The sequence below is a fragment of the Erinaceus europaeus genome, chromosome 10 (assembly GCF_950295315.1).
Source record: "Erinaceus europaeus chromosome 10, mEriEur2.1, whole genome shotgun sequence".
NCBI classification, from domain to species: Eukaryota; Metazoa; Chordata; class Mammalia; order Eulipotyphla; family Erinaceidae; genus Erinaceus; species Erinaceus europaeus.
Genome location: NC_080171.1, coordinates 11,579,723 through 11,605,011, shown reverse-complemented (window position 1 = coordinate 11,605,011; position 25,289 = coordinate 11,579,723). Strand labels below are relative to the sequence as shown.

Sequence of the window (25,289 nt, the reverse complement as noted above, 5' to 3'; positions counted from 1 at the left end):
GGCCTCCAGGAGCAGTGGATTCATGGTGCAGGCACTGAGCCCCAGAAATAACCCTGGATGCAAAAATTAAAAGAGTACTTAATCAACTTAGTTTCTACTTAGACCTAGATATCCTCCTCACTTACTTCCTACTTCACTTCCCTCAATCATTCCAAGGCTAACCTTGTCAGACAAAGTAAGAATTACAAAAGCTGGATAAGGGCAAGAGACTGGCATACTTTAATGATGACTCTTTTTGCTTACTACCAGGCCACCCCATCATCCGGGGCCCTAGTCAGGGAATCCTGGGATTCCAACATAGATATGACTAGCCTAAACTTCTTACAGATCCCTCTCTCCATTGTCACTGCTCATCTCCATTTGGAACAACATAGTGGACCCCTTTGTGGGCCCCTACAGGACTTTGCCCTCAATATGAAACAATAGTGGTAGAGACTGCCCTATTCTCAGGAAGGAGGTTGGGTCAACATACTCTGCCACGCGAGGAAGATGTGTCCTGAAATGAGTGCATCCTAGAATATTCCTAGCTATGACTACAGAATTGAAGCTCAGACCTACAGGGGTGCAGAGGTTATAGGCTTCTGTGCTGAATATGGGACCTGGGTCAAATCAATGGGGTTTATAGTTAATGATATATTGTTCCCATATTAGGGAGCTACTCTCTTCCCTGATCCAGCTTTCTAGTCCCTTTTCAGCTCTGACACCATCTTCTCAGACAATATCTTTGGCCCACCTGCATGTTAGCTGCCAGGCTCAGGCAAAAATGGATAAAGTCACGGGTCTCTTGGAATATCCCTAAAATAGACTTTCTAGCTTTTTCTGAAATGAAGACCCCAAATCTCAGCTGTTCTGTTCTTGCCTTTAGGTTCATGACTAGTCAACAATTTGTTCTGCTTTATATCTTAATGACTTTTTTAAAAAACTTTTTTCCCTTTTTGTTGCCCTTGTTGTTTATCGTCATTGGTGTTGTTGGATAGGACAGAGAGAAATGGAGAGAGGATGGGTTGACAGAGAGGCTCGGGAGAGAAAGACAGGCACCTACAGACTTGCTTCACCGCCTGTGAAGCGACTCCTCAGCAGGTAGAGGAGCCGGGGGGCTCGAACTGGGATCTTTATGCCGGTCCTTTCGCTTTGCGCTATGTGCACTTAACCCACTGCACCACCACCGGCTCCCTATCTTAATGACTTTTCAGTCACCAAGTTGCAGATGCTACCATGACCCCAACCTGACTTTCGTGAGGAGACAACCCCACCGATGTGCCCTGGAGCCCCGCCTCTCCAGATCCCTGTCCCACTAGGGAAAGAGAGAAACAGGCTGGGAGTATGGATCTACCTGCCAATGCCCATGTTCAGTGGGGAAACAATTACAGAAGCTAGAACTTCTGCCTTCTGCACCTAATAATGATCTTGGGCCCATGCTTCCATCTCCTTCAAGAACAATATAGTGAACCCCCTTGTAGGCCGCTATTTTAGGTATATTCCTAAGAGGTTAAAGAATAGGAAAGCTTCCAATGGAGGGGATGGGATACGGAACACTGATGGTGGGAATTGTGTAAAATTGAACCCCTCTTATCCCATGCTCTTGTTGATATTTTTATTTTATAAATAAATTTTTTTAAAAAAGAAGAGAGAAAGAAAGGAAGGAAGGAAGGAAGGAAGGGAGGGAGGGAGGAAGGAAGGAAAGAGAGAGAGAAAGAAAGAAGGAAGGGAGAAAGAGAAAAAAGAAAAGAAGAGAAAAAGAAAGAGAAGAGAAGAGAAGAGAAGAGAAGAGAAGAGAAGAGAAGAGAAGAGAAGAGAAGAGAAGAGAAGAGAAGAGAAGAGAAGAGAAGAGAAGAGAAGAGAAGAGAAGAGAAGAAAAAGAAAAGAAAAGCAAAAGACAAGACTCCAGGACCAGCGTGGCCACACCCAGTAAAGCCAAGATCTTGGGACGGGGCGTGGCCTAAATCCAGCCCGCCCCCTTGGAGCCACGCCCCCCGATGCAGGCTCCGCCCCTCGGCGCTTGCGCCGTGAGTGCACAGTCCGGCCCTGCGGGAGGTAAGAGTTCCTGGGAGGCCGATGGGGGTTGGGGGCTCCGCTTGGCAGTGGGGTTCAGGCGCTGCCTCGCGGCGGTACGGGAACCCACAGGCAACAAACAGGTCGGAAGTGAGAGTGCCAGGGTGGCCTCCTCCCTGCTGCTGCCAGTAGCGCTTTCGATTTGGGGGACACGAGTGCTGCGAGGCGGGCGGAGGGCTGGGGGCGAGGGTCCCGCCCGCCTCCGGGGGTCGCGGGGGGCACAGTTTCCTGCCCGGGGCGCGGCGGGGCCGCCAGGAGCCGGTGCCGCGTCTCCGGGACCCGCCGGGGTAGGGGTCGGGGCCAGGCGCCCCCCGGGCGGCCCTGCGAGGGTGACCTTCAGCCCCCCGGGCGGCCGAGGGCAGGGCCGGGACCCTCCTGTGGGCAGGCCTGGGGGACTGGCTGAAGGTCCCACGCCTTCCTTTTATCAGTTCGGACCATAAGGTGCAACCCGGGGCCCCGGCTCTGCTCCTTAAACTCGGTACCCCGCCCCATCCTGGGTTTCCAGATGGGCACTGCGCCCTGCCCACTTGCCGAATGGAGGCTCTCTCTAGGTTGGTGGAAGGTGTCTCCTTCTCCATCACTTCTGCTGGGGTGGGGGTGAGGGGGAGTGCCAGGGAATGGTTTGTTTGCTTTTTGGTTTTTTTTTTTTTTTTTTAAATAGGGCCGTCCATTATTATTCACAAAGAGGCATGACCTCTCTCAAGTCATCTAAGTAACCTCTGCGATTGATCCTCCTTCTCGTCTCCTCTGAAAACATTAAGTATTACAGCAGTTGGCTCAGTTAAGCACTGAGTGAGCAAAGTTTGTGAAGCACCTGGCACACACCACGCCCCCCTGTATGCAAATGTTCGTGCGGTGGATTGTGGTCGCAGGTCTGACAAAGTTTTTGACATGTTCGTGTGTAATGGGTTGGTTGTGCCTAAAAAAAACAACTTTATTTTGGGAAAATTTTTTTGAGAAATACTTTATAAGTGATTTAAAAGTGATTAGCAAGAGTGTAAGATAACTGGTACAATTCCACATAGTTCCTACCAGCAGAATTTTTTTTTTTTTCCTATCAGCAAAAAGTTCCGTGTCCCATCCCCTCCATTGGAAGCTTCCCTATTCTTTATCCCTCTGGGAGGATGGGCCAAAGATCTCTATAGGGCGCAGAAGGTGGGAGTTTTGGCTTCTGTAATTGCTTCTCCACTGGACATTGGTGTTGGCAGGTGGATCCACACCCCCAGCCTGTTTCTATCTTTCTCTAGTGGGGCAGGGCTCTGGAGAGGTGAGGTTCTGGGACACATGGGTGAGGTCATCTTGCCCAGGGAAGTCAGGTTGGTGTCACGGTAGCATCTGCAACTTGATGACTGAAAAACATTAAGATGTAAAGCAGAACAATCTGTTTAATAAACAGGAACCCAAAGGTAGGAACAGAGCTGATGAAACCTGGGATCTCCACTTTGGAAGAAGCTAGGAAGTCTATTTTAGGTATATTCCAAGGAGTCCTTGACTTTAGTAATTTTTGCCTGAGCCTGATAACTAACGTGCAGGTAGACTAAAAGCATTGTTGGGAAGATGGTGTCAAGGTTGAGCATAGGACTAAGAAAGCTAGATTACCGCAGAGAGTAGCTCCCAAACATGAAGAAAGTATATAAATACCATTAACTGTTTACCCCATCTATCTGACTAGGGCCCTTTATTTGGGGCCTTTTTTTTTTTGGGAAAATTTTACAACCATATTAGTTACAGAAGTGATAGAGTTCCCTATGGCTTTGGTGTTAGCATTTTATATAACTATAGTTGCACCATAATTATTAAAACCAACAAGTAGGGGGCCAGGCGGTAGCGCAGTGAGTTAAGTACACGTGGCACAAAGCGCCAGGACCTGCGTAGGGATCTGGGTTTGAACCCCCCCTTCAGGGGAGTCGCTTCACAGGTGGTGAAGCAGGTCTGCAGGTGTCTATCTTTCTCTCCCCCTCTCTGTCTTCCGCTCCTCTCCATTTCTCTCTGTCCTATCCAACAACAACAGCAATGACAACAATAATAATGACAACTACAAGCGCAACAAAATGGGAAAAACAACCTCCAGGAGCAGTGGATTCATAGTGCAGGCACCGAGCCCCAGCAACAACCATGGAGACAAAAAAAAAAAAATCTGGAAGCAGGAAGTTAGCATCTGCACAAACTCCCTTTGGATTTCACTTTTATACTAATGCCTTTTTGTTGTGCCCTGATATAGTCGAAGAGTCACATCGCAGTTCCTTGTCATGACTACTCTCCAGTCTGTGACAGTTCCTCATTCATCTCTTGTCATCCATAACTTTTACACTTTTGTAGCATCCAGGTCACTTTTTTTTTTTATTTTAAGATTTTGTGTCAGACGAGGTAGAGTTTCACATAAGAGTAAAAGGAGTCATTGTGCCGGTCCTGTTCATGTGGTCTTGAACATAAAGTCCAAATGCTGAGCTCAGACAGCCCAGCTAACCCTATCCACACATGGCCACTCACTTATTCTGCAGTGCACCTCAACTGGGGCATTTCTGAAGTTTCCTCAAACTAAGTTAAGGGTCTGTCAATACCATGGAAGTACATGTGCTGTTCTTAGCTCATCACTTCAGACAACACATTGTGTGACTCACTGCTTTGGGCACTTCTATTGATCACATGATTAAATCTGCGTCTCTACAATTTCCCCCTTTATGCTTTCTCAGGGAAGAACTTTGAAATTGTGTAAATACCCTGTTTTTGATTTCTGACTTCAGCCTCCACAGACATATCTTGCCTTTGGTAATTATTACTGTAATGTTCAGTGGATATTTTTGTTCTTTCTTCTTTCTGAGTTCTATAAGGAAGAACTCACCCTTCCCATTTATTTGTACATTAATTTGCATCAGCATGGACTCAGATAATTCTTTTTCTTTCTTTTTTTTTTTGCTTCCAGGGTTATCACCGGGGTTTGGTGCCCGCTCTGTGAATCCACTGCTCCTGGTGGCCATCTTTTTTCCATTGTTGTTGCTGTTATTGTTGTTGGATAGGACAGAAAGAAATGGAGAGAGGAGGGGAAGACAGAGAGGGGCAGAGAAAGAGAGACACCTGCTTCACCACTTATGAATCCACCCCCCTTGCAGGTGGAAGATAATTATTTTTCTCATCATTATTCAACATTTTGCTTCTTTATGTCTTAAATTGTTTCACCTTTTAGGAACTTTTTTTTTTCTAACCTTGCTTGTGTGCCTTTAGGCAACCTCTCCCTCATCCCCCAGTCTTTCTTGTACTTCATAATTTCTTTAGTCTCTTACCATAGAGATATTCCAGGTTAATCATGTTTTCCGTAGGTCTGGTCCTGGACAACTCAACTTCTGCCAGGATCTTTGGGCTTTTTTGGTTTTTTTTTTTGCGAGTGACATTTAATCACCAAGATCTTGAAGCTAGGTATGTTCGTTGCTAATGAAGCAGAATTGCTTGTAGCACCTGACAGGGAGAGCCAGGAGAATACACACATGTGCACATGCATATTTCCTAGACATATATGTATTTTATTCCATTGAGATGGATATATAGACATATAGAAATATGCATACATTCACAAAGATTTGCATATTTTAATGAAATGTGAATATATACATATAAACAAGCATTCATTCTGATACTTCTTCCCTCCTCATTTGCAACTTCTTGCAAATAGGAAACTTGATTTTTGAGTTTTATAGTTTTTTCGCATTTGTTTAATCTTAGTATACATACACATGACAAATATTTACTAACTAGAGTACAGTTGTGTATCGCTTTTTCTGTTTGTAGCTCTGTAATAGCTTTCTATTTTTTGTTTTTTAATGAATGAGAGATACAAAGAGAAACCAGAGCACTGCTTGGCTCAGGATTATGGCAGTGCTGGGGATTGAACCTGAGACCTCAGAGCTTAAGGCATGAAAGTCTTTTGCATAACCAGGATGCTGTCTCTCCAGCCCAAAATGCTGTTTTTTTCTAATGTCACCTAGATTATTTGTTTTCTCTCCTGACTTCTTTCAGTGTGGTTATACTATTTCATTATAATGAACCTTGTTTTTCATAATTACTCTCATTTGGGGTTCCTTCACAATCTGTTGTTTAAATTCATTTGTTGTGGTGTACTGTTGTATAAGTTTTGACACGACATAACTTTGTATCACCACCCCTGTCATTCATAGAGAAAAAACGCAATCACCCAAAATTGTTTTTTATTTTAATTTTTATCTTTCTTTACTGGAGAGAGACAGCCAGAAATTGAGAGGAAGGGAGAGGCAGAGTGGGAGAGAGACAGAGAGACACCTGCAGCCCTGCTTCACCTCTTGCAAAGCTTTCCCTCTGCAGGTGGGCACCAGAGGCTTGAACCCGAGTCCTTGTGGACTGTAATGTGAGCACTTAACCAGGTGTGACACTGCCTGCCCCCCCCCAAATATTCCACTACACTTGTTTATTTATTTATTTTGCCACCAGGGTTATTGCTAGGGTTTAGTGGCTCTACCATGAGCCCACCACTTCCAGCAGCCATTATTTTTTTCTTTATTTGATTGGACCGAGAGAAATTGAGAGGGGAGGGAGAGGTAGAGAAGGAGAGAGACACCTTTTGTACACTACTCGTGAAGTAGTTTTGTACACTACTCGTGAAGCTTCCCCCTATGGGTGGGGAACAGGGGCTCGAACCCTGGTCCTTGTACAAGGTGACCTGTGCAGCCAAGCAAGTGTACCACCATCTAGCTCTCCACGCCGAAAAAATTTAAGTGATACAATTACTCTACACAAGTTCAGAAGCTTAGATGCTTTTGTTGTTTTCATAAGTCCACTTTACTTGTCTTTCTCAACCCTCTCTCTTCTCTCTCTCCCACCCCCAGAGTCCTTAGCCTTGTGGCAACAAACCATACCTGCTCTAGTTGATTCCATGAGTTCCCTTTCTTTCCCTGCTTCTTGAGTATCACCTGTAAGTGAGATCGTCTAATATTCATCCTCCTCCTGGGTGATCTCACTTAAGTTGGTGCCTTCAAGTTCCATGCAAGATGTGACAAAGGAGATGGCTTCATCATTTCTTATACCCGAGTAGTATTCTGTTGTGTGGATTTACCACAACTTTCATAACTACTCGCCTGCCCTTAGGCATCTGGGTTGTTTGCAAATCTGAACTACTACAAACCATGTTTCCATGGACTTAGATGTCCCTAGATCTGTTCAGACGGGCGTTTGTGTGTTCTTAGCATAAGCATGTTCCTTAGGAGAGGAATACCAGGATCATAGGCTATGTCCATTTCTAGTATTCTAAGGAGTCGCTATACTGCTTTTCACAGAGGTTGGTCCAATATACATTCCCACCAGCAGTGTAAAAGGATTCCTTTTCCTCCACATCTTTTCCAGTATTTGTCTCTGTTCTTTCTTTTGATTGATTGATTTTTTTTTTAATTTTTTTTTTTTTTTGCCTCCAGGGTTGTTGTTGGGGCTTAGTGCCTGCACTACAAATCCATTGCTCCTAGAGGCTATTTTTTCCCTTTTGTTGCCCTTGTTTTATCATTGATAGTGTTATTATTGTTGTTGTTACTACTGTCATTGTTGTTGTTGGATAGGACAGAAAGAAATCGAGAGAGGAGGGAAGGCAGAGAGGGAGAGAGAAAGATAAACACCTACAGACCTGCTTCACCACTTGTGTAGGGACTCCCCTACAGGTGGGGAGTTGAGGGCTCAAACCGGGATCTTTGAGCTGGTCCTTGCACTTTGCGCTACGTGTGCTTAACCCACTGAGCTACCGCCTGCCCCCCTCCCTTTCTTTTTATTTTTCATTTATAATTTTTGCCACCAGGATTATCAGTAAAACTCAGTACTTTCTTGACTCTGAGACACTAGTAGAAAACCAGCAAGGTAAAAAGAGTATTTATACTTCAGGAATCTCGGCTTCTTAGTCTAGCTAAGCCACTGGTGACTTATTTTGCTTGTAGACAGTGCTGATCACTTTTTAAAAAATCACCTATTTATTATTTGTTGAACAGAGACATAGAGAAGTTGAGAGAGAAGGAAGAGATAGGCAGTGAGAACAATAAAACACCTACAGCTTAACTGCTTATATAGCTTGCCCCTGCAGGTGGGAACCAAGGGCTTGAACCTGGGTCCTGGCACCTTGTAATGTGTGTCCTCAGCTGAACGCACCACCACCCAGCCCCTGTTAATCACTTTTTCAGAATGGAAAAAGGTGACTTAAAGATCAGTGAAAAGAGTTGCCTGTTATGTTAAAATATATTGAAATATGTAGATACATAGTTGTGTTACAGTGACTTTGGAAGTGCAGTGCAAAAATGTTTGAGATTGAAGTCTAACAGTTTTTGTCATTTCAGAAGACATACTTGGACAGTGTCTGCTTCTCTCTTTTTTTAAAACATTTTTAAAATATTTATTTATTCCCTTTTGTTGCCCTTGTTGTTTTATTGTTGTAGTTATTATTGTTGTTGTTGTTGGATAGGACAGAGAGAAATGGAGAGAGGAGGGGGAAGACAGAGAGAGGCGGAGAAAGACACATGCAGACCTGCTTCACCACCTGTGAAGCGATTCCACTACAGGTGGGGAGCCGGGGGCTCGAACCAGGATCCTTCTGCCGTTCCTTGTGCTTTGCACCACCTGCGCTTAACCCGGTGCGCTACAGGCCGACTCCCCTCTTTTCTTTTAAAGGCATTTAAGTACATGAAATCAATATCCTTGGAGAGAAAAACAGCTTGGAAGACAGATGTCAGAATGAAAAAATAATTAACTATGAGTGAAGAGGTGATTGCCGATTTTATTATTTTTATTTTATAAATATTCTAAAGAATATATTCATTTTTTAATGTATTGTCTTTACTTTTTATTGGATAGAAAATTTGGCCAGAAATTGAAAGGGAAGAAAGTAGAGAGGGAGAGAGACAGAGAGACACCTGCAGACCTGCTTCAACATTCGCAAAGCTTTTCCCTACAGGTGGAGACTGGGGACTTGAACCCCAGCCCTTGAGCACTGTAACATGTGCTCTCAACCAGGTGTGCCACCACCTGGCCCCGTTATATATCAGTTTTGTAAAGAAGGGTTTTAATTTAAATGAAAAGATTTGATAAAGCAAAAGCAAGCTGCTCAAGGTCAGCATCAAGTTGAGTCCGTAGAATAAATCATAGGGTTGCCTAGTTGTTGGTTTTTTTAAATAATGGAAACTAAATTCTTAAATAGATATTTCCCTTTTAGACTTTCTGGATAAGTGGAGAAGACAGTTGTCTCGAGACAAGGCGACACAACCTTGTTCAGGATGTCTGAAGATGAAGAAAAAGTGAAATTGCGCCGTCTTGAACCAGCTATACAGAAGTTTATGAAAGTAGTCATCCCAACAGACCTGGAGAGGTTAAGAAAGCACCAGCTCAATATTGAGAAGGTGGGTGTCCTCAGTGTAGACCACGAGGAGATGTTACAGGCTGTGATTTAATTTTTTTTTCTTTTATCATTTTGGGGGGCATTAATAGTTTCCAGTTCACCTGTTGCCTCCTGGGTACAATTTCCCATCTCCCTATGATAGGTGTCTGCAAAACATTTTCACTCCCCACTTTAGGACCTGCTTCACCGCCTGTGAATCAACTCCCCTGCCGGGGGCTCGAACAGAGATCCTTCCTCCGGTCGTTGTACTTTGCACCACGTGCGCTTAACCCGCTGCGCTACCACCCAACTCCCTAGGTCTTTCTTTTTATCATCATGCTCCAGGACCCCACGTCCACTCTCCATCCCTTAACCTCCTCCCTCCCTTCCTTTTCCAGAGTCCTTTGCTTTGGTACGATACGCCAAACGCAGTCCAGCTTTACCTGTGTTTTCTTCTTCCTGCCCTCAGTTCCACCTATGAGTGAGATCATCCCGTATCGTATCCATCCTTCTCTTGTTGGTTAATCTCACTTACTATGATTCCTACCTCAGTAAACATTTTGATATTAGATAAGAGACTTGGCTAAAAAATATCCAGTTCCTATCGATTTAGCAACGTTGTTCTTTTTCTTTCCCTTTGTTATCTTGGGCTTTACTGCTCTAGGCTGACTTTTCAAAAATAGAAAGAAACAGAAAGGAGCCAGGTGGTGGCTCACCTGGTTGAGCAAATAAATGTGTTACCATGCACAAGGACCCAGGTTCAAGCCTCTGGTCCCCACATGCAGGGGGAAGGCTTTGTGAGTGGTGAAGCAGTGCTGCAGGACTCACTCTCTCTCTCTCTGTCTCTGTCTCTCTTTTCTCTCTCTCCTTCAGAGTTATCACTAGAGTTCAGCACTTCTTCTAGCGTTTGCCCTTCTTCCGTAGCCAGTCAACAGCGTCAGGTTGAGCCTGATGTAAAGTTTCGAGACCTCCTTTGAATCTGGAGAGGTGGCAGTCGTTGACTATGTGGGTCATAGTCTGTCTGGAGCCGCAGGGGCAGTTCGGGTCTCTCTGGCTCCCCAGCGATGGAACATAGCGGCGCACCGGCCATGGCCTGTTCGATAGCGATTGAGGAGGGCCCAGTCATAACGTGCTAGGTCAAAGCCGGGTTGACGCTCGCAGGGGTCTGTGATGAGGTGTTTGTTCTTTACCTCAGCTGACTGCCAGCTCTGTTTCCAAGAGTCTGGAACAGAGAAGTTCAGTGTAGGCGTAGGGGACCAGATTGGGTGACGAGACGTCAAGCGTTGGACAGGGTGGGCGAAGATATCCGCGTATATTGGCAGGTCCGGTCGAGCGTAGACGTGGGAAATGAACTTAGATGATGCCGCATCCCGACGAATATCTGGCAGGGCGATGTTGCTGAGAACTGGCAGCCATGGAACCGGGGTGGAACGGATGGTTCCAGAAATGATCCTCATGGAGGAATATACTGTGAATCCACTGCTCCTAGCGGCCATTTTTTCCATTTTATTGGATATGACAGAGAGAAATGGAGAGAGGAGAGGGAGATAGAGGGTGAAAAAGAAAGACACCTGCAGACCTTATACCACTTATAAATGGCTGCCCCCACACACACACAGGTGGTGAGCTGCGGGGCTCCAACCCGGATCCTTACACAGATCCTTGAGGTTAGTACTATGTGCACCTAACTAGGTGTGCCACTGCCTGGCTGCCTCTCTCTCCCTCTCTGCCTCCCCTTTCCTTCTTGATTTCCTCCTGTCTCTATCCAGTACAGTAAAAATAAAGCATTAAGAAAAGATAAAAAGAGGAGAGAACAAAAGAAAGGAAGGAAGGAAGGAGGAAAGAAGGAAGGAAGGAAGGAAAGAAGGAACAGAGTGAGAGAGGGAAAGACATCATAGCACCAAAGCTTTCCCTCGTGTGGTGCCCTCCCCCTGCTTAAACCTGGGTTGCAGCCATGGCATAGCAGGCACCCTCCCAGATGAGCTGTCTATTCTATTTTTAATCTAGAGACAGAGAAGTGAGATATCCCTGCGCTGTTTCACCCCCATGCGTCTCCCCAGTGCCACCCACAGTGCCCCCATGTAGCGCCGAGACTAAAGCCCAGAGCCTGCACGTTGGAAGCTGTTTCCATACTGGGTGAGCTAGCTCCCGGCCTAATGCCTTTCTTCTTTATCCATAAGCAATAAGCGTTGTGACTCTTCAAGGTGGAGGAGTTGTCTGACAAACTGGTTGTTCTTGTTGTGAGCAGAAACAAAGAGTTCCGTGCTTTGATGGGAGAGGAACACTCACCTGCTCACCTGTGACTGTATAGAAATACGACTGTTGGCTTTTGCCTGATCATTTCTGAGTGGGAGGTTTGATGAAGTGTGTTACAACATCCTGAGCTCTTAGTGAAGAGCTCAGTTACAAAGATAACTAGTATTTGGCAGATCAGTTGATCGTGAACGGCATACTAGAACTCTGATCTACAAGGGCCCGTCCTCTGTTGTCTTATTTTTACCTTGGAGGCCTGACCTGTCTTGGTTTCTTTCACATATATATATTCTGTACAGAAGCCACTACCTTTAGCTTCTAGCTAGTCAGTCATCCAAAGCCAGACTCTGGGAGAAAGGTGTGTAGAGATAGATAGAAAGGACTTTTAATTTTTTTTTCATTTTTCATTTTATTTTTAGTTTTTCAGAGCACTGATCAGTTCTGGCTTATGGTGGTGCAGGTGATTGAACCTGGGACTTCAGAACCTCAGGCATGACATGAGTCTTTTTGTATAACCATTATGCTATCTACCACCCGAAAGGTTTTTTATTTATTTTTTTTTACTGACTTGATTCATTGTGCCAGACACCATAGGAAAATTACCTCAGCATTATATTAATACCTAATTTTTCCTTTAACACTTTGCAAAATTTTTACAATTTTTGATTTTATACAATATCAAGTATTATATATTTATAATCTCAATATTTATAATATACAATGTCAAGTATTTATACAATATAATTTACAGTGTAAGTGATGTTTGGAGCTAAGCAGTTAAAGTCCTGCTAATCTATGTTTTTATTTCTTATCCTTCACCATTCTGTAGTCTGTGGAAATCCAAGAATATTATGAAAATGATGTATGTTTTTTTTAACCTACATAGGATTGACTAGTATATTTTAATAGCTATTTTATGGCAGTGTAAAAACATTTAGAAACTGCTGTGTTCACGCTGGACAAAAGAGTTAAGAACTGACTTTGGATTCCAGGTGTCTCACAGTGCCTCATTTTCAAAAAGGCATATTCTTTCTGAGGGTGGGGTGTGGAAAGATAAACTATTTATTAAGTTAGCCATCCGTCATCCAAGGTGAATTTAAAGGGGGGAAAAAAAAAGGCAGACTGAAGAGAGTGATTCTGCAGTACCCGGACACAATGAGAGTAGTGTGCAGTGGACACCTGGGACTGGCCGTGTCTCGCTGCACATGATAGTACCTAATCCTGACAGTTGTCAGCCTTCAGCTTTCTCAACCAACACGACGTAAATACAGGTATACATAACAGGAATGATAGTAAGTGTGGAATTTAACTTTCTGTGTCATTGGCTAGGAGCGAGCGGGAAAACTTTGTGTGTTAGTATATAAAGGTTAATCACCAATGGCAGGAGACCTGGAAATAGTGCATTAAATAAGATGGAAGTTTTGATGATCTCCACTTACTCTTTTTTTTTTTTTTTTTTTTTTGGCTTTTAACTAGAAGAACGTTGTGACGCTGTGGCCTCATGCATGCACAGTCCCACTGTACACAGGCTGACTTTTCCATTCTTAATTTGAAATTTCAAAGATCTAGGGAGTGGGTTTCAATGATCTAGGCACAACGGTAAATGTACATAGTACAAAGAGCAAGGACCCACACAAAGATCCTGGTTCAAGCCCCCTGGCGCCCTACCTGCAAGGGGAAAGCTTCACAGGCGGTGAAGCAGTGCAATGGGTGTATCTCTCTGTCTCTCCCCATCTCTGTCTCCCCCGCCCCTCTCAGTTTCTCTCTGTCCTAGCCAATAAAGAAATACAAAGCAGGGGGTCAGGTGGCAATGCAGCGGGTTAAGCGCACATGGCGCAAAGCGCAAGGATCAGCATAAGGATTTGGGTTCAAGCCCCTGGCTCCCCACCTGCAGGGGGAGGCGCTTTATGGGCGGTGAAGCAGGTCTGCAGGTGTCTGTCTTTCTCTCCCCCTCTCTGTCTTCCCCTCCTCTCTCCATTTCTCTCTGTCCTATCCAACAACAACAACAACATCAGTGGCAACAATAACGACAACAACAAGGGCAACAAAATGGGGAAAAATGGCCTCCAGAAGCAGTGGATTCGTAGTGCAGGCACCAAGCCCCAGCAATAACCCTGGAGACAAAAAAAAAAAAAAATTCTTTTTCAAAGATCTAGAGAGAGAAAGAGAGAAATGAAAGACACCACAGCACTATAGTGGTATTATTATCTTTAAGTGGTTTTCTTTGTTTTGTTCCCTTTTATGATTTACCCTGAGTTACTTTTTCTTTCTTCCTTTCTTTTTATTTTACTTTTATTTCTTTCCTTTTTATTTTAATCCTCTCTATCTCCCTCTCCTTCCCTCTTGCCCTTTCTTCCTTCTTTCGTGTGTGTGTGTGTGTGTGTGTGTGTAGGTGGGTATGAGAGTGGTAGTAGAGTTCTTGTTAACTAGAGGGATGAATAAGTGAAGAGCTATTTTAAGGGTAACCAGCAGTCAATCTTGAGAGTGTTGTTTACTGTAGTGAATAGGGGCGGTATGTCTGGTACCCGACTGCTTTGTCACTCAAAGCTTCAGCCAGTTCTTCTGCCTTTCGCTCTGCCATACACACCGACTTGGTTACATTGCAGATAGTTCTACTGGTGGATTGAGTCTTTCTAAAAAGATTTATTTCTCTGATGTGTGAAAGAGAGATAGAGATAGAGAGATCAGAGCACTGCAAAGATTAAACCTAGGGAGGGACTCAAATGTGCAAAGCCTGTGTTCTAGCCACTGTAACCTGAAGTTTATAATCCATTTAATGAAATAAGAATTACTGAGAGACAACATCAGATCAGCTGTGAAGATGAGTGGTATGCACTCCTCAGACAAGCTACACCCTGACTTAGATAGTAAGAGACAAGTCTGAGGACAGAAAACTCCGGCCTTATCCCCATTCTGCCATCCCAAACTAGTGTCCTCAAAATTTCCTGATACAGACCCAACATTTATTCTTATCTCAACCTCTTTCTCCTTGCTTTGTTTCTTAAATACCACATATGAGTGAGATCAGACATCTTTCTCTTTGTGGTCTCTTTCATTTGACATAATCCCTTCCAGAGCCATCCGTGTTGCAGCAAAAGATAAGAACTCTTTTCTTTTCTTTTTTTTTTTGATTTCTTATGAATTTTATTTATTTATTTATTATTTTTAGCTTCCCTTTAGGTCTAGATTTTCTTTTTTTTTTTCTTTCTGATTTTTTTTTAATTGGGGAATTAATGTTTTACATTCAACAGTAAGTACAATGGTTTGTACATGCATAACATTCCCCAGTTTCCCATATAACATATACAACCTCCACTAGGTCCTCTGAATCCTTCTTGGACTTTGGTGCAATACGCCAATTCCATTTCAGGTTCTACTTGTGTTTTCTTTTCTGATCTTGTTTTTCAACTTCGGCCTGAGAGTGAGATCATCCCATACTCATCCTTCTGTTTCTGACTTATTTCACTCAACATGATTTTTTCAAGGTCCATCCAAGATCGGCTGAAAACGGTGAAGTCACCATTTTTAATAGCTGAGTAGTATTCCATTGTGTATATAGACCACAACTTGCTCAGCCACTCATCTGTTGTTGGACACCTGGGTTGCTTCCAGGTTTTGGCTATTACAAATTGTACAAGAACATATGTGTACACAGATCTTTTTTGGATGGATATGTTGTGTTCCTTCTTTTGTTTTCTTTGTGGTTTTTTGTTTGTTTGTCTGTTTTTGTTTGGTTTGTTTTTTTTTTTGGTGGTGGTGGTTGTTAACAAAGCCTGCTCAGCTCTGGTTTATGGCAGGGTGGGAGATTGTACCTAGGACTTTGGAGCCTCAGGCAGGAGAGTCTCTTTGAGTAACCATTAAGCTATTTTCCCCCACCCACAAAAACTCATCTTTTCTTAAGCCTAAGTAACATTCGTTGTGTATATAACCACAGTTCATTCCTTTTTTTGGACACTTTGTCTTCCTGTGCTGGACTTCAAACCTAGATCCTCCAGCATGGTCAGGAACGGGCTATTCCCCATGGGGCTATTCCCCAGCCCCTTTCCTTTTCATCATTAAATAAATAAACATTTAAAAAAACAATATTTGACACCACCATTACTAAACATCTAAACTTCTTAACATGATCATGATGATTGTTGTTAATCTTTAGGTTTCCATATTCTTTTTGTTTGTTTGTTTACATGTTCAAGGAGTTTGCAATGTAAACAAAGAATGAACACTTTTTCAGTGAAGTTTAAGTAGATAATATCTAGTGAGTTTTGTTAGTTATGTCATTTGCCCGCATTTTGTTTATAACGATTTTGAAATTGTTTTACTTGTGTGGTCTCTGTGGGGAACTACTGAATGATGTAGTATGTTTTCGTTTGGATGGGTGAGTGTATTTTTCTATGATAACTAGAAGTAATATGATCAGCGATTAAAAAAAAATTCAGGGAGTCAGACAGTAGTGCAGTGGGTTAAGTACATATGGTGCGAAGCACAAGAACCGGCATAAGGATCCCAGTTCGAGCCCCCAGCTCCCCACCTCAGGGGAGTCGCTTCACAGGCGGTGAAGCAGGTCTGCAGGTGTCTGTCTTTCTCTCCCTCTCTCTGTCTTCCCCTCCTCTCTCCATTTCTCTCTGTCCTATCTAATAATGATGACATCAATGATAACAATAATAACTACAACAACAATAAAAAACAAGGACAATAAAAGGGAAAATAAATAAATATTTAAAAAAAATTTTTTTAATTCAGACCCTTTCCTCTGTTTTGTTTTGTTTAGTACCAGAGATGTAGACTGTGGGACAAGCTGCATGAAGAGCATATCAACGCAGGACGGACAGTCCAGGTAAGGCTGTTAGACGACTTTCAGTAAATCTGTATGAATTCACATTTTGGCTTAAATAAATGCCCTTATAGCTGAACCCAATACTACACATTTACAGCTATTTTCTTAAAGATACATTTATCTTTTTCTTTTTTGTTTTCTGTAAGGATACATTTTTTTAAAGAATTTATTTATTTATTCATGAGAAAAATAGGAGAGAGAGGAAGAACCAGACATCCCTCTGGTACATGTGCTGCCAGGGATTGAACTCAGGACCTCATGCTTGAGAGTCCAGTGCTTAATCCACTGTGCCACCTCCCAGACCACTAGATACATTCATTAGCAAAATTGCTAAGCCAAATATCAGGCATATTTAAACCCTTTGGTTCATAGTACCAACATGGTCTTCAGAAATGATCTGTTAGCATACATTCTCACAATCAATACATTTTCTTTTTTTTTATTTTTTTAATATTTGTTTTATTTATTTATTTCTTTTTGTTGCCCTTGTTGTTTTATTGTTGTAGTTATTATTGTTGTTGTCGTTGTTGGATAGGACAGAGAGAAATGGAGAGAGGAGGGGAAGACAGAGAGGAGGAGAGAAAGATAGACACCTGCAGACCTGCTTCACCGCCTGTGAAGCGACTCCCCTGCAGGTGGGGAGCCGGGGTTCGAACCGGGTTCCTTATGCCAGTCCTTGTGCTTTGCGTCACCTGTGCTTAACCCGCTGCGCTACAGCCCAACTCCCCAATACATTTTCTAAACACCTCCCAGTGCTAGAATTACTGATTTCTCAAATCTTTGCCAAAATTAATAGCTTGACATAATGCTTTGTTGTTTTAACTTAGATGATTTTTTTTCTTTTATTGCTTTGAAGGGTGGAAGGTTTTCTTTTAATATTTATCTGTTTATTCCCTTTGTGTTGCCCTTGTTGTTTTATTGTTATAGTTATTATTGTTGTTGTTATTGATGTTGTCGTCGTTGGATAGGACAGAAATGGGGAGAGAAGAGGGGAAGACAGAGGGGGAGAGAAAGACAGACACCTGCAGACCTGCTTCACTGCTTGTGAAGCGACTCCCCTGCAGGTGGGGAGCAAGGGGCTCGAACCAGGGTCCTTAAGCCAGTCCTTGTGCTTTGCGCCACCTGCACTGAACCCGTTGCACTACCACCCGACTCCCAGTTGTGTTTGGTTGTTTTATATATGTGCCTTGGACAATAGTATTTCCTTTGTGAATGCCTGATCATATCCTTTGCATATATTAGTTCTTGATAAGCTTTTATAAGAGCACCTATAATCTGAAGATAAGGACCTTGTTTCTCTATTATGTATTGCAAATACTCTTTGCTAGTTTCTGGATCTTTAATACAACTTTTAAGTAACTTTAATTTAAGTGAAGTTTTGAAAATCATGTTTAAAAACTGTTGGTATGCTTCTAATTCTGCTTCTAAAACCCCTTCTGTTTCATTGGTTTAATCCCCCCTGCTTAACACTGTATTCTATTTACATAACCACTGTTAACTAAGCACCACCTGCCTGCAGGGCATTGGTTTAATCCCCACTGGTTCACGAGGTCTTTTTGCTCTGCCCCGTCTCCTAGTACACCCTGATTTCCACCAGTCTTTTTTCGCTTCACCCTGTCTATGTCACATCCTGTTTCCACCCTACTTGGCGAGTATATGTCAGGACAGGATTGTGATTAGAGATAGCTTAGATTGTGCTGCATTCCACACGAATAAAGAGATACTGTTTTCCACCTCAGCCGTGAGTCCCTGGTCGTCTGTCTCCCGCCCGTGAAGCTAGCCTGGCAAAAAACCACAGATGATTTTTCCTTCTTTATTTACTTTACCGGAGCACTGCTCAGCTTGGGCTTATGGTGATAGCTCTCCAGACTGAACCTGGGGCCCATGGTGGCGCAGGCATGAAAGTCGGTTTGCATAACCATTATGCTGTCTCCCCAGCCCTAAAAACCAAATATAATGAAAAGGTTCCTAACACCCTACAACTATGCACTGTTCCCACCACCAACCCAATTCTCTGTCTACCATCATGGACTGGGTACCTGGCACCCTCTCTTCCCCAACTCACCCAGTCCAGAGTCCTTTGCTTTTTGTTGCAGTACATCCCAACCAAATCCAAGCTTCATCCTTTGTTTTTCCTTTTCCCCCCCTCCCTCCCTTCCTTCCTTATTGGAGGGGTTAATACTTTACAGTGTAGTCACTGACACATGTGTACGATTTCATTCTGCACCAGACCCCCGGAGTTTGCTTCCTCCCTCTCCTTCCTCCCCCTTCCTCCCCAGAGTCCTTTGCTTTGGTACAACATACCATGTTCAGTCTGTGCTCCTTTCTGTGGTCTCCCTCCCTATCCCAGTTTGTTAAGTCCCGTTTATAAATGAGATCACTCATCCTTTTTTTTGGCTCATCTCACTTAACACAATGTCCTCAAGTCCCATCCAAGAGTATGCAAAGGAGATAACTTCTTCATTTTTAACAACTGAGTAGTAGTCCACCCTGTAAATAGACCACAACTTTTTAAAAATTTATTTATTTGTAAGATAGAAACACTGACAAGACCATAGGATAAGAGGGGTACAACTCCACACAATTCCTACCACCAGAACTCCGTATCCCATCCCCTCCCCTGATAGCTTTCCTATTCTTTAAACCTCTGGGAGTATGGACTCGGGGTCATTGTGGGATGCAGAAGGTGGAAGGTCTGGCTTCTGTAAGTGCTTCCCTGCTGAACGTTGGCGTTGGTAGGTTGATCCATACTCCCAGCCTGTCTCTCTCAGGGCGGGGCTCTGAGGAAGCGGAGCTCCAGGACACACTGGTGGGGTCATCTGTACAGGGAAGTCCGCTGGCATCATGGTAGCATCTGGAACCTGGTGGCCAGAATTCCTACCCTCACCCGAACTTCCCAGTTTTGAAGCAGCCTCCTTGCAGAGCTCAGGCCCTGCATTGTCGCCGAGTCACCATCTTCACAACACCACCACCCCACCACCACCACCACAATTTCTTTATCCTTGAACATCTGGTTTACTTCCAGGTCTTGGCTTTTACCAGTTGTGCTGCTGTGAACATATGTTTGCACAGATCTCTTCTGATGGGTGCTTTTGTTTCCTATGGATAAATCGCCAAGAGAGACATTGCTGGATCATAGGGTAGGTGCATTTCTAGCGTTCTGAAAAATCCCCAGACTGTTTCCCGTAAGGGTTGGACCAACTTACACACTCCCACCAGCAGTGCAGAAGTCTCCCCTTTTGCCCACATCCTCTCCAACATTTGCTGTTAGTGTATTTTCTGATGTGAAAGTATTGCCAGCCATGAATACTGTACCCTGCTAGATTATCCTTCCAGTATGATGGCTGCTTGTTCTCTTGTACAAGAAGTGGGCCTGCTGGGAGGGACTTCAGAGGTGATGGAGAAAAACATTGATTTGACATTTTGATGAGAATTTTGTTTTATTTGTTTATTGTTTATTTATTTATTTACCAAAGCACTGTTCAGCTCTGGGTTATGATGGTGTGAGGGATTAAACCTGGGACTATGGAGCCTCAAGCATGAGAGTCTCTTTTCATAACCATTATGCTATCTACCCCTGCCCCAAGAATTTTATTTTATTTCTCTGGGTGTTTCACTATTTGCTAGCTAGAATATAGGCCTCAAGACCTGGGACTATATCACCACTATTTGTGTATCCTACCATTCCTGTAAGAGTCCGTATTTATTGAATGGGACTAAGCATGTTAATATCGATGAGATCATTATGACTTGAATTTCTTACTCTGTTCACTATTTACTGTATCATTAAAAATCACTTAAGGTTTTTTTTTTTTTGAGACAGTGATTATGGTCAAAGTATTTGTTTACTGATTTCAAATATATGTGTACATATCTACATTATTGCATTATTGACCTCCATCTGGCCCAAATGACTTTTTTTCCTTTTGATAAAACAGAGATTGAGAGGGGAAGGAAAAGGACAAAGGCAGAGAGACACCTACAGCACTACTTCTGCTTGGGGAACTTCCTCCTGCAGATGGGGACTGCGGGCTTGAACGCAAACCCTTGTGCATGATAGATACTATGTGCACTCAGCCAGGTGTGCCGCTCCGAGCCTCTGCGCAAGAGATTTATACATGCCGTTACAATAGTGTCGAAACTACTGTTCAGTGTAGATGTTTTCTTACTTGCAGATTTTCTGCTTTTGTCACTAGATTTATATAGCAAGAGCCATTTATCACATTAATGATAGTGTAATTGTTTATAAGTCATCACATTAATCATAGTGTAATTGTTCATAAAACTTCCTAGTGTAATTTATTTTTGTGTTTTAGATAGAGATAGACACACAGAGAGTAAAAAAGCGACCACAGCACCAAATCTTCCTTCAGTGTGCTGGAGTCCAGTCTTGAACTTGGCTCCACACATAGGAAAGAAGTGCTCTGGCCAAACAAACTAGCTCACTGGCCCAGTGACTAATTTTATTTAAAGTAGCAAAGTTTATCCATCTTTTTAAAAAGCTTCTAAAAGATTCTTGGCTTTTTTTTTTTTTTAATCTTTACTTGTTGGATAGAGACAACCAGAAGTTGAGAGGCTAGGGGAGACAGAGAAGAAGAGAGAGAGAGACACCTGCACCCCTGCTTCACCACTGCCAAAGCTTTCTCCCTGTGGGTGAAGCCCAGGGACCTGAACCTGACCCCTCTGTGCACTGTAACATGTGCACTTAACCAGGTAGACCACCACCCAGCCCCTCAATTTTTTTTTTTCCTATGGCTTATTCTTGTGTTGGAATTCTCACGAAATGTTATTTGTCCTAAGATAAAGCCTTGTGTTTTTGTTTTTAGATAGAGGAGGTGGGATGTGAGCCAGAAAAGAAGCGAGGAAGAGCAGTGGTCTAGGAAGTAGCTCAGTAGATAAGGCGTTGGACTCTCAAGCATGAGGTCCTGAGTTCAGTCCCCAGCAACACCTGTACCAGAGTGATGTCTGGTTCTTTCTCTCTCCTGCCTTTCTCATTAATAAATAAATAAAATCTTTGAGAGAGAGAGAGAGAGAGAACACGCAAAGACATCACAGCATTGCTCCACCACTCATGAAATGTCCCCAGTGTGAGTGCTGCCATGTGATGGCTGAGGACTGGAGCCAGGTCCTTGTTTATGGTAAAGTGTTCACTCGATCAGGTGAGCAGTCTTCTGACTCCAAGAAAATATCTTTGTGAGCCAGGCAGGGGAACACCCAATAGAGCCCACACATTATGGTGAGCCAAGACCCCGCTGCAGGCTCCGGGCCCCACCTGCAGAGAGCAAGTTTCATGAGTGATGAAACAGCGCTGCAGGTGCCTCTCTTCCTCTTTCCCTCCCTCTCTCTAACTCCCAGTTTCTCTCTCTGCAAAATAAGTAAATATTTTTTAAAAGAAAACACTTGTGTATATTTCCTATTGCATTTTTTTTAAAAAAAATATGTTTTGCTTTTAATATCTATGCTTTGAATCCATCTGGGATTAATGACATGAGGAGGTATAAGTGAAATGACATCTGAATCTGTTTGGAAAACCAGTTGTCTCTCACTGATGACTGATTTTGAAGCGTTGCTGATACAGCAGAGCCCCATACACACATGGATTTGTCTATCTCTGGTCTTTCTAACTCTATTCTGTTGGTCATTTAGTCTGTCTTCCACCAACTTCTACACTCTTTTTTTAAAAAAGGTTTTATTTATTTATTGCTTTTTGTTGCCCTTGTTTTATTGTTGTAGTTATTATTGTTGTTGATAGAAAAATATTTCATCCTTTCTCTTCCTTTTTTTTTTTCTTTCTCTTTTTAGGGTTGTTGTGCTCCTACCTGGCAGTCTAGACTTTCATTATAAAATATAGAAGATAATTTTTATTTATTTATTTGCCTCCAGGATTATTGCTGGGGCTTGTGCCTGCACCACAAATCCACTGCTCCTGGAGGCCACTTTTTTCCCTTTTGTAGTCCTTGTTGTTTATTGTTGTTGTTATTATTATTGTTATTGCTGTCATTGTTGTTGGATAGGACAGAGAGAAATCAGGACAGGAGGGCAAGGCAAAGAAGAGGAGAGAAAGATAGACACCTGCAGACCTGCTTCACCTCCCTTGCAGGTGGGGAGCTGCGGGCTTCAACCAGGTTCCCTGAGCCGGTCCTTGCGCTTCACACCATGTGTACTTAACCCACAGTGCCACCACCCGGCCCCCTAGAAGTTACTTTTAAAATTCTGTACACAATCTTGTTGTAAATTTGGAAGCTGCATTGGATTTTTCCATTTATTTAGAAAACATGGCATGTTTCTAGTGCCTAGAGTTTTACTTGCTATGAATACGGAGTATTCTTCCACGGTTATTTTTTCTTTAATATGTCTGTATCTCTACAGTTTTATGTGTGTAGGTTGCAGTAAGTTGTCTTTTTAAAGATACCTTTAAAATCTCTCCCATAGCTCAGTGGTAGAGTGCATTCCCTGAGGCTCATCATTCTATCCCCAGGACACATACCAGAGTGATGCTCTGACGTAACTTTCCCCTCACACACACAGGAAACTCCCTACTATCTCATAAAAGTAAGATAAAATAAACTTCTTTAAATAAAGAAAACTCTGATTTAAAAAGCACAACTTGGGGGTCGGGCGGTGGCGCAGCGGGTTAAGCGCAGGTGGCGCAAAGCGCAGGGACCGGCGTAAGGATCCCGGTTCGAGCCCCCGGCTCCCCACCTGCAGGGGAGTCGCTTCACGGGCGGTGAAGCAGGTCTGCAGGTGTCTGTCTTTCTCTCCCCTCTCTCTCTGTCTTCCCCTCCTGTCTCCATTTCTCTCTGTCCTGTCCAACAACGAATTGCGTCAAAAGGGCAATAATAATAACCACAACGAAGCTACAACAAGGGCAACAAAAGGGGAAAAATGGCCTCCAGGAGCGGTGGATTCATGGTGCAGGCACTGAGCCCAGCACTAACCCTGGAGGAGGAAAAAAAAAAAAAAAAGCACAACTTCCAGGGCCAGTAAAATTTCAGTACCTCCCTGGGTGCTGTGGTTTCTCTCTCTCTCTCTTTCTCTCAATCTCCCTCTCTCTCTCTCTCCCTCCCTCCCCCCTCCCTCCCTGTGTATATATGTACTGAAAAGTCATCCTGGGTGGTGATGACTAGAAAAAAAGAAAGAAAAAGATAGGTAGCTTCCATCCCGTTTGAGAATCTGCCTTTGCTATGCTTCTGCCGTGTGGCATCTAACCCTCCTCACCCTGAATCTGGGCTTGCTTGTAATTCCAGCTCCTTTTCTGAGGATGCACTGTGTGTGGGGAGGGGTGTGGGGGGGTAGCCATCATGTGAAACATCTGAGTGTCCTGAGACTCCCACGCCGGAGGTTGTAGCCACAGTCTCTAGACAGTCACAGCTCCAAGCTCTTAGCAACTTCCAGCCTCGGGTGCCAGTCGTGAGTGAGGCATCTTGGGCAGCCAGTGCAGTTAAGTTTTCAGATGACTGTGACCTCAGCTGACATCTGTCTGACTCTACCACATGAGAGTCCAAGTAAGGCCTTCTCAGCTGAGGATTTCCTAAATGTCTGGTCTGCAAAAATCAAACACTGGCTTCAGGCCCTTAATCTCAGAGGAATTTGTAATGTAGCAACATGTGACTTGTAATTGTACTCATTCAATCTGATTTATTAATCTTCTGAGTACTTTACAGTTTATGTGTTTCTTTTAAATTATCTTTTCTCAACAAGGGCAACAAAAGGGAAAATAAATATAAAAAAAAAATAAATTATATTTTCTAAGTTTTCATAGTAGGGATAAAAAATAGTCATTTTTTTCTTAGGTAGGCCTTATACCCACTTTTTTTAAAACTCTTGTATTTCTTTTTTAAATTATTTTTTTTTATTTTATTTTTATCCCCTTTTGTTGCCCTGGTGGTTTATCATCATTGTTTTTGTTGTTATTATTGTTGTTGCTATTGCTGTCGTTGTTGGATTGGACAGAGAGAAATGGAGAGAGGAGGGGAAGACAGAGAGGGAGAGAAAGACAGACACCTGCAGACCTGCTTCACTGCCTGTGAAGCGACCCCCCCCCCCCCCGCAGGTGGGGAGCCAGGGGCTCGAACCGGGATTCTTATGCAAACTCTTGTATTTATAATAATTGGCTTAAATCACTTTGGATGTTCTATTTGTTGTTTTTTTTTTTCCCAAGATTTTATTTATTTATAGGGAGATCAGAGCACCACTCTGGCATGTGCAGAACCAGCCAGAGCCTCACGCCTGTGAGTGCTATGCTCTCTCTACCCACAGAACTACCTCTCTGGGTGTTAATATTTATTCTTATTTTTTTCTTTCTTAATTAACATATTTCTTCTCCTTTAATATCACTCACTTTTTCCCTGACATATTTCTTATTTTGACTCCTTGGAGCTTTTTTTTTCTTCAATCTGACTCACTAGTTATTGAAAGAAATGGCTGTAAACAAGTTTGTTTAAATTTATCTTTTTCTTTTTAAAATTCTTATATAAGGCAACAGCTCCCTCTGCAAAAGAACTGTTAATACTATTTATGCCTGTTTGTTTCTGCGAGTTCATCTCATTCTGCTGTATTCTAGCTTGGTAGTACGTATTTTTGATAACGTGTAAGAAGTGCCGACACAGCCCCTGTCACGCAGCAGATAGCCCATAAATAAGAGGAACTGGTGATTTGCTTTTCTCACTTTTAACTGCTAGATCAAGCTAAAAAAACAAAAAGTTAGATTTTTCATAAGTTTAATTAAAAACACACTGTAATTGTAAGCTACTCTCCCCTGTGTTGGTTTATCCATCATAT

The 25,289-nt window shown here is 43.0% G+C and overlaps 1 protein-coding gene across 3 annotated transcripts in view; it reads left to right on the top strand.

Annotated features, from left to right (window-relative positions):
• Positions 1 to 1,980: 1,980 nt before the first annotated feature.
• STX17 (syntaxin 17) overlaps positions 1,981 to 25,289 on the top strand; it is a 75,250-nt gene continuing 51,941 nt past the window's right edge. For 2 of the 3 annotated variants that reach the window (XM_060199103.1, XM_007525530.3), the window contains exons 1-2: positions 9,246 to 9,443; positions 16,443 to 16,508. In XM_060199103.1, the coding sequence (XP_060055086.1) occupies positions 9,321 to 9,443; positions 16,443 to 16,508 (189 nt within the window). In that variant the 5' untranslated portion in view covers positions 9,246 to 9,320. Of the gene's footprint in view, positions 2,035 to 9,245; positions 9,444 to 16,442; positions 16,509 to 25,289 lie in introns of those variants that run through there. The other variant, XM_060199102.1, reaches the window with a different exon arrangement.